The sequence below is a fragment of the Chanos chanos genome, chromosome 4 (genome assembly GCF_902362185.1).
Source record: "Chanos chanos chromosome 4, fChaCha1.1, whole genome shotgun sequence".
Lineage (NCBI taxonomy): Eukaryota > Metazoa > Chordata > Actinopteri > Gonorynchiformes > Chanidae > Chanos > Chanos chanos.
Genome location: NC_044498.1, coordinates 43,239,193 through 43,249,399, shown reverse-complemented (window position 1 = coordinate 43,249,399; position 10,207 = coordinate 43,239,193). Strand labels below are relative to the sequence as shown.

The 10,207-nt window shown below is 39.7% G+C and overlaps 1 protein-coding gene across 1 annotated transcript; it reads right to left on the bottom strand.

Annotated features, from left to right (window-relative positions):
• Positions 1–7,553: 7,553 nt before the first annotated feature.
• osr1 (odd-skipped related transcription factor 1) lies at positions 7,554–8,913 on the bottom strand. The gene is made up of 2 exons (XM_030772884.1): positions 8,231–8,913; positions 7,554–7,686 (listed from the first exon to the last, which is right to left on the bottom strand). Exons 1-2 carry the CDS (start codon positions 8,911–8,913, stop codon positions 7,554–7,556), a joined length of 816 nt encoding a protein of 271 aa, XP_030628744.1.
• Positions 8,914–10,207: the final 1,294 nt, after the last annotated feature.

The window sequence follows — 10,207 nt, the reverse complement described above, 5'->3', positions numbered from 1 at the left end:
CTATTATTTCTCTTACCTTTTTTTCCCCTTTGGATTAATGGGATTTACTGCCTTTGAATAATTGTCTCGCAGAAAACAATGTCTTGACCCCAGTGCGATCAATAGCCATTTGCAGTTGTTTTTGGTGGGTTGAAAAGTTAAACCAGGCAGCTCATGGAAGTACCTCATGTCTGAATCATTTGTCTGTTAATCACGATGACGTTTTGTTTTCAACTTTTCTTTGAGACATTTTCCCATGTTCCTTAAGGGGCAAAGGCCATTGGTTTCACTGGCTATTAATGGTAATTTTGCCTTTTAACTCACTCTAAGTAGAGCCCTCTATCTCAAAATTATGCTGACGAGACGAACTGTAGGTTCATGTCTCCTGATCTCCAGTTACGCTCAGACTGTTGTGGTCTTTGGGTGATTTAAGAGACTCACTCTACAAAAGCCTGGTGAAATTTAATGTACTTTTGACCATGATAGTGTTGTGCAATGAACTTTTTCAGTAAGCGATCATTATTATGTGTGTATATGCTGAGAGCGAAACGACCCTAGTAGAGCTCCTCTCATTGCCGGTGGGGTCAAACTCTTAACTCAGTACAATGAATGGAGGAATTACAGACATTATTGTTGTGCACGAATACCAACTATTGTTGCCAAGTATTTTTGTTGCCAGAAATGTGGGGTAATTTTTTCAGTTTCCCTCCGTAGCATAGCTAATTTTCAACAGCGTTGAAATTATATATATGTAGCCCTTATATTCTTATATAAGGCCTTATGTAACTATTTCTGCAAAACCCTTTCCCAGTGTAAGTATATACTTACGTTGGAATGATCTCAATGATAGATGGAAAACCAGCATTTTACATCTATGAACGCAAATGGAAGTGTTCTCTCCAAAACATCTTACAGTCCTCAACTTGCAGAATTTAAAGAAACTGGCATTTATATTGTTAATGGTGTCTGCAAATAGGTACGGTTTCAAAATAAGCTTGTATTGTTCCTTCTTCTGGCAATCATAACAATAACAATAGCACTGTTTAAGCTCATGCATTCGCAAGAGCACACTTAAATATATTTTTAAATATGATATATAATATACATTTATGATAAATATAAATAAATATAAATTTACTTAAATTCCCTTAACCACAGTTTGCTCAGGTGCCATTGCTTCGTAGTTTTGATACCAGAGCAGATTAAGAGAAGACTGGTATGTTTACTGTGTCCAAATCAATCATTAACAATAATCTGACCTCTTTACAACCTCTTGTTTGTATTAAATTCTTCCTACTTTTTGTAATGAATTTCCATGTCTGGGGTCATTTCCTTGGAAACGTTCATATCACTACATGTAATCCATATTTCATTTGACTACTGAATTGAAACTGACCCTTAAATTGAAACTAACCCGTGCATTTCATTCCAGTTATGACCCCCAGTCTGCCCTCAATCAGGGTGCCTTGGTAACCACTGAGACTTGGACATTTCCTTTTAAATCACCAGGCCACACCAATCTTTGTATGTTTCTCTCTTTAAGACTGTTGATGAGAAATGAGCTTTCTCTTGGCTCTCTGGCTAAATAAAAGTCAGATTAAATAGGAGCAATATTATGTGAAAGGGCCAAAGCAAATTATATTTTTTGGAACCTAAAATACACGAGTGTTTTTGCCATTTGTATCAAATATTAAATTGCCACTTGATCTGCTGCTTATTTAAAGTTCTTAACTTCAAGATAGATTTGTCTCCGTTCTTTGAGATCCTTTTAGTCATTTATGGTGTAACTCCTTCCAAGTTATTCTATGGTCACTAGCGAAGCTTTCAACAGTTCTAGATGAGTCACCTTCAGTTCACCCTCTGGGCAAATAGGGTTTTCCTGTCAAACAGCTGAAAACTTTATTTATAACTGAGCGTTGACAATGACATTGCGTCTGTCTTGTACTGTCAGGGGTGACAAGGTCGCAGACCAAGTGCTGGCCATTTTCACTGGGACCTGCTTTCACCTTTCAGGACTTCCTCTGTTCCTTTCTATTATTGAGAGCCCATGTTTTGCCAGGGGCTGGTTTCCCTTTTCCTAGTGGGAGGAAGCCATGGCTGGGCTCCCTAGAGGCTGTTGTTACTGTCCCTGTCTGTTAGCCTGTCATCTGTCCATCCTGTCGGCCCCTGCGTCACCCCTGCCTGGTACATTAAATGTGTCACCACATCGCCACTGTCTGCTGCCCGTTTGGCCTTATAGGAAACCGTCCTGCCTTAAATCACTTAGTTGAAAATGGTTGAACAGTAGTCAGGATTGACATCACAACTGAAGTAAAAGAAATCATTGTATTTCAACACAAGGTAGAGTATCGGTCAAGGCAGCAAAGGTAGCATTTAACCTCATGTCATGGAGTGGGAGGGGTTTTAAGAGGTGTTAATGCCGAATGTTCAGAGAATATGGCGTTGGTTGGGGTGTTGTTAAGAGTTCCTTCTGTCTCTCTGCTAGATCACTCCACCTGCAATCAACCTGGCAGCGGTTATACACTCCTGCTGACTTGTCGCTGGTGTTCCTTAGGCCAGCTGTGTATGTGTGTGTGCGCGCGTGTGTGTGTGTGTGCTTGTGTGTGTTTGTATGTGTGTGTGTGTGTGTGTGTGTGTGTGTGGGTGTGTGTGTGTGTGTGTGTGTGTTTAGTACAGCCCGTGGGCACAGCATTTGTCCCTGGCTCAGCAGCCGGAGGGTCAGGGAGACGTTGACGGATGGATGGGTTCCGGGCTTTCCAGAACACCGGTGAACAGCAGGGCTGTCCATCCTGTAAACCTCTCCTTCTCTCCTCATTCCTCTCTCCTCCCCTGACCCAGAACTGCCTCCAAGAGAACACATCCAACATCTCATAAACACAGTCACGTACTGGGGTTCTCTTAGCACCACGGCTGCAGCAGGCTTTAGGCACAACGCCACAACACTACAGTTTATTCCTCAAAAAAAAAAAAAAACGAAAGAAAAGTCTCACACATCTGAATTTCTTTTCTCCACACCTCACTTTGTGGTACATGCTGTTTAAGAGTATGAACTTTTGATTGAGAAAAAATAATATTGTGTAAAAGTTAGAGGAATAAAATTGGTTAGTTTGTGCATAGCTTTATTCTCTGCCTTAAAAAAAAAACTCCACTGTGTTTGGCTTACAGTAAACTTTAATGCGTAGTACCTGTTATCCATCTAGTTTTCAAATTTTTACAGGTAGTTTTATGCCAAATGTAAAATGTGAAAAGTTAACTCTGGCTTACCTTGACACTTATCGTTTGTAAAATCTTTTCAATATCTCAGCAAGAACGAGACATAAGTCCATGTTCACCGTTTTATCACCACAAACAGAATGCCTTCAATTTTAATGTGCTAAAACAATGTTTATATAGTTTAACACAAGCTGAAAAGACACTTTATTCTGTTGCTTGTATAGTGAAAAATAGTGCAAAAATCCGTCTGAATAAAATATAATAAGCTGAACTGCAATTTCTCCTCTGTGCTCTCTCTCTCTCTCTCTCTCTCTCTCTGTCTTTCTCTCACCCTTTCTCTCTTACTCTGTGTCTCCCACAAAACGGAAAGAGCACAGTAGCTCTGCAGTGTCCCCACTGACAGAAACAGTGAACTTCAGGAAAGGCTGAGTTCACACACACTGAAACATTTCATCCGAACATTTAAGCTGAAACATCAAGCTGAAGAAACATTATATCTAATAATGGTCCTCTGTGAGCTGAAGCCCTGGAATAAGCAAAAAAATAAGCAAAAACCTTACGTTTCACATGCAAAACCAAAAGCTTTTTTTCTTAAGCTTATGTCCTACGGGAGGAAAACTAATAGACTCAGACTGTCAGACTGACCATGCATTGTGCTGTTTAAAGACTGAATGATTTTTCGCTGTAAGTGGGTGTACGCATAGTTGTGATGGGGTCTGCTGGTGATCTCAAACAGGAATGTTGTTGAACCCGACACAATCTGTGTACGTGTCCTGATGACAAACAAATTCATATCTTATCCCAGACTTTTTTTTTATAAATTATTTCCAAAGAAAGAAAAAGAAAAAAATGATGACACTGTTACAAATACTGATTTTCAGTTACACTGAATCTTTCCTTCTGCCTAAAGGTTTACATTAGAATGGCATGTATTTGTCATTATAAGGATCATAAACCTTCATTGCATTAAATCCATTTAAGTCATTGCATCATAAACCATCACTGTTTAAGTCAGCACAGGGGAAAATAACCAAAACTTGTAACATCTGACATGTTGCGTTGGGCATTCCTGAAACTGTAATTCATTTCAGTTTGTGTGTTAGTGATAGCATAAGAGTTATGGATGTTGTCATCAACAGATGTTTGTTATGTCCGACTATACCATCTGTTCTATCTGTGTTATATTAAAACTTCACTGACTGATGTTAACCTCCAGAGCAAGGATATTGCAGTCTGAATGGAGAAAATAACGTCAACCACTTCAAGAATGATAGCTTGGAAATACATGGAAAATTTGACCATTAATCCAAGAAGGATTTGGCTGTTAATTAAGCGTCGTGTGACAGATGTTGTATAACTATCGTCATATCTCAGTGTCATGTGCTCTACATGTAGGATTCTCTTTTGAGCGTTGCGTACCTTCAGGTTAAAGAGTGTGTTTCAATGTGCATGCAAAAACCATAAATGGTACATAGTACCCATCAGAGTTTTCCAAATATTTACGAATATTTTCTCAACAACCAGAATTCTTACCTTTTCACTTAAAACCACATAGTGATTTTGTAGTTTTTACCTCTTAACCTGTTTAGCTGTTATCTCAGTGATAATCTCCCACCTACTTTGATCTACCTTTTTTTTTTTTTTTTTCAAATCAAAGAACATCCTCTTTTGGGCATGAGGTCCACACCACTGAAAGGAAGGATGTGGAAGCCCTGCTGACTTTATAACCTAATACATGTGTTGTCTACACAGACAGAATTTTGCAAGTAGTACTGCCTAAGAATGAGAGGGGACAACAGGATATGTAGATTATTTTTAAGCAAAAATAAATAAACAGACAAATAAATAAAGTTTTCGAAATACTGTCTATCACTTTGGATTTTTCTATGCTTGCCATTTTTCATAGATTTAAAAGCACTTATAGCATCAAATTGTTCTTGTCATTGGAGTTTGTAGTACAATTTGTTTAAAACTCAAAATCAAACCTTAAATCTTTAAAAGATGTTTTTGTTTGTTTGGTTTTTTTTCGCAAGCATGGTCTTTACCATTACATGCCAAATTGGAAAAGTATTGGATATAAACCCCAAAATGAGAAGATCCTCAAGACTCCAAATATCTGTTTCCAGATGTCATTTTCCACATGGACTGTACTATTTTCATAGAATCTATCACTGAGACATTGTGATGGAACAAACACATCTAACACTACACTTGTAACAGATCACACACTCAGGTAAAGACACAAGCGGAGCATGCATGCTCAGTTTACACCCGGAGAAAACAACAAAGGGCATCTCACACTACGGATGCACAGAGGCACACGTGGAATACACAAGTCAGACTCAAAGCTTGAGGAGCCACTAATTTCAGCTGAAACCCCTACAAAAACTGAACAAAAGGAATCAGTTGAAAAATATTTCAGATTTCAAATATCCATCATATCGCCTGTATTTTATCTTTGTATTGTTGTTGTAGTTCTGGATATCCATTTAATGCATTTAAAGGGGGGAATGAGCACTTCAAAGATGGGTTTAATGAGCTGAACAGGATGCTGTCACAGTCAATCCACTCAGGTATGGTTAATCCTCACAGGTACTCCAGTACACATTCACTGAAAACGATAGATAACAGGCACCTTGACTAAGCTGCCTCACCTCCTCTCACGTTTGAGGGGATTTTAGTTCGGGTGGGGAAGTGTTTCTGTGAATGTGTGAGAGCTATTATGCTCTTTCATGTTACCAATACACAAGTCTGAGATATCCTGTCCCGCTCAGTTTACACAATGTGACAACTGTTGTGGCTGTCCATGCGAATTTAATTTGCGACATCATGCTACTTCATGATTCATTATGCAGTCATTGTTGTTGTTCATCTCTAAATGATGTGATTACGGATATGTTGTGATGATCTGCGTACCCAAACACTACAGGAAATCAGATAAATGCTTATACTACGTGTATAACCATTGAAAATGTAACTGTCTGGGCCATAGATGTACAGAAACACACACACACACACACACACACACTAATTTAGACTACATGACACTGAGATCCCAAAATGTTGTACTTATGATTACGCAACGTCTCTTTCACCTATTCCTGCACACTTTCTCTCCCTGTCCCTTTATTCATTAGACGGTAAAGTATAACAATTTACTGACAAAAAATCTTACGCTACAGTCTCCAATAAACATTTATGCATCTCTGATGTGGTTTGACTCCTTAAGCCCTGTTAGAAATGCCACATCTCAGAAAAGGAGAGGGAGGTGATATGCTATCTTGTAAATGGCTGCAGGAACTGCTGGTCGGAGATCAGTGTCTGAGGGATGTAGAGTTCTGGAATCTGAGCTGAGTGATATCTTTCAGTTTCCCGTTATAATATTTTTGTGACTTGGAAAAAAAGAAAAAAAAGAAAAAAAAGTGACCTCCTGAATGAGTGTGCTTAGTTGTGACCAGAATGATGAGATTCATATATTTCATTTTTCATTCAATCACATTTGAAAGAGACTTTTCTTCACAACATTCAATGTCATGCACATATTCATTTTGGTTAAGAAAAAATGACTATTTATTTTTTTCAAAATAAGTTTAAGGAATCCAGTGATATATGTAAATAATCAATGATCAGATTAAAGTGCCAAATAACAATTATACAAAAGGCAATCTGTACAAAATAGAAAAAATACAAGATTGGAATGTGAGTTGGGGTTTTTTTGTTGTTTCTTTGTTTGTTTTTTGTTTTTTTGTTGTTTTTTTGTTTTTGTTTTTTTCAAAAGACAATTTGACTGTTACGCTTGTATGGTGGCTTTGGCCTAAGTCCATATGCTTAGAGAGCTCAAAAGATCTGTTTTCCAAAATGTTTTCTATCAGCACATCTCAAAACCAATGTCCCACAATCAAAACATCTGTCAGCGTTGGCTGATGACAGTGTGAAAAGAAGGATTCAATGATCACATTTTTATACATTATTGTTTGCTTCTACCCTTTTGGATTTTATCCAGAATGTGACACCTCCTCAGGTTTTTGGTCCAAACCACTTTTGATTTAAAAGAAAACAGCCACGGTAGATCCAAGATGTTCTTTGAATCAAGTCCCATCTTACTTAGATCCAAAGATGTTCAGTTGCTCTTGGTCTTGGCAATCGCATAGGAAACAAAAATTGTCTGACTGGCAGCTCATTTCCATTTTTCGCAGACTCTTTTTTTTTTTTTATGAATCCATCTTTGGTACATTTCTGTGCTATTCATTTTGTGTTCACAAAGTTTAGGATGTCTCTATCGCCCTGGGGCATTTCTGTCGGGCTGATTTCTTCTGTTTCTTTGGCTTTCCAGTGTCCCCCTGGTTACTCACTGGATGACGTCACTTTATCTTGGCAGGCTTCAATTCCTTGACTTGCATATGCAATGTTTTGTGGACTGCCAGTGTTCTGGATTGACAGAAGCCTTTGCCACATTCCTGGCATTTGAAGGGCTTCTCTTTAGAGTGGATATATCTGGACAGAGAACACAGAAAAGAGGACATTGTCAGTGAGAGGCAGTAGTAGTTTTAAAATCTGGCTGAGACATGTTTAACAAAAAAAAGTTAAATTACGTCACAAACTCTGTGTAATGACTGTACCAAATGTTACTAAGAAGTTAAACAAAACTGTTTGCATTACTTGTATTGCATTGGTGATGAAATAACATCACTCCATATCATCATAAAATATTAAATAGCACCAACAGCCATGGCTCTTGTGACATAACCTGAGGAGGAAGTGGAGGAAAAATGCGTTGACGTGCCTGTTTAGTTTGCTTTAAGTCCAAGAGCACTGAGGAAAGACAGTGGCACTAAACCACATCCAAGAATAACTAATTTTGTCTCATCATCTGAACAAAACTCTAATCTGTTCATGGATTAAAGTGTTGAAATACATTATGGGATCGTTCATTAGATGTTGAACGTCCTAACATGACGCTTTGATGATAATGACTGGATAATGTCACCAGGCGTTTACGTTCTGCAGTGTGTTCAGGAAATAGGAATGTATGTCTCACCTGTGGTCCCTCAGGTGATCCTGTCTTCGGAAGGCCTTGTGGCAGATGTCGCACGTATATGGCCTCTCGTCTGTGTGTGTCCTCTCGTGGATTAGCAGGTTGTACGACTTGGTAAAATGCCGACCACAGAACTTGCACACAAACTCTTTCTTGGTCTTTGAAGGCAGACGACCCCGACTGGGCTTCCTCTCTGGTGACAACTTGGACACGTCCAACAGGCAGCCTAGTGAGGGCGGACGGGGTTGCCCACCTCCACCGTTGGTGCTCAGGTCCTCTGCTTTCAGCGGGTCTTCCTGTGTGGCAGCCACAGCCAGGTTGGCGAAGTCAAAGCGAGGCTTGCTTTTGGTGTTGGTTGTAGCAGCTGCACCAGGTGAGTCTTGCTTAGCTGGCTGGATGAGATGAGGAAACAGGGGGATAGAAGGCAGAGGAAAGCGGCTGGTGTCCACCAGACCAGGCAACTTGGAAAAAGTGCAGCGGGGCAGGGCAAAGGGAGGGTAGCCCAGGGTCCACTGGTGCAGGTGAACAGCATGCAGAGCGCTGAAACTGTAGATATTGGGCATGTGGTCAGCGGCAGTCACAGAGGCAGGGAGCTGGAGGCCGTTGGAACTCTGGAGGAGGGAGTAGTTGGCCAGCTGCAAAGATGGATGAAGAGGCACAGGGGCCGGCAGGGTCTTGCTTCCCATGACTGATCAACGGAAGTTCGCCAAGGAAACTCTGAATGACCACAAGATCACCTCTGAAAGTTAGAAAAACATGAAATGAGATCATACGACGAATGAAGAGTTCTTGTAAATCCTGTTACTGTAGACAGAAGCTGCTCCTGCACCAGTTAATGCCACAGTAATACTAATGTTAGCGCTTTATTCACTGTTACAAATGCTGTAGAGCTCTAAATATAGCTGTAAATTAAGCAGTTGTGAAAGAACAAAACTAAATAAACAAAATTCTCTTTCAAATGAAGCAGTTTTATACGTTTGCCTCTTCAATTAAACACACACACAAACACACACACGCATACAGGTTTTGGCAGGTGTGTCTACAGGTGAAAAATAGTACTTGTTCCCCTCAAAAACCTGTGTGCCCTCACAATGAATTCATTCCGAAGAGGGAAGTGAGATTTACTGCAACATCTACTGCTAAAACCTTCAAGACATGAGACACTTTCTATATGGAGAAATGTTCAAGTGTGACAAACTGCAGTTGCTGAGAAAAAACACCTTGTGCCAAACACGATGGCTAATGTGTGCATGCATATACAAACACACACACACACGTACACACACGCACGTACGCACACACTAGCATACAAGACACTGTGTGTGTGCCTCTGTGTGTGTGTGTGTGTGTGTGTTTGTGTGTGTGTGTGTGTGTGTGTACGTGTGTGATGGGTGTGGATGTCTTGCTCCCAGTAAAATTTGCCCCAGGCTTTTCAGCTCAGAGAAATAAATAGGCACCATTCTCTGAGGTGACATACTTTCAGTGACTGTTTAATCAGGTTTGATAAGAGAAAAAGACAATGCACAATAAGGCTTCTTTGTGTCATCATGTCTGTTGATTGGCAGATGGTGTGCATGTCCACAGAGCCTGTTTTCAGTTGCTTACAGTGATACAAGTAGGATTGCTGAAGGATCATTTACTTTTTCCTCATTTTACAGTAATGACTTGTAATACAACTCCATCTAAAGTATACTTTTTCTCGTCTTAAATTCCGTTCAAGCCCTGTCATGTTTACCCCCCCGAAAAAAATAATTAAGAATAAATAATAATATACATTGTCCGCTCTGACCATACCTACATACACATTATGGTGTCTCCTGTGTTCGAGATTCGTTTGATTCATTCAAATGCACAACGACGCGAGCAGCTTTAAGTGAAATGCTTCAGACAATGTAGACCCAAGGCGTTTTGGATCAAGGTGTGTTTAGTGGATTTTACCATACATAAAAAGTGAAATAGGACTAATTAGACTCTCTCAAG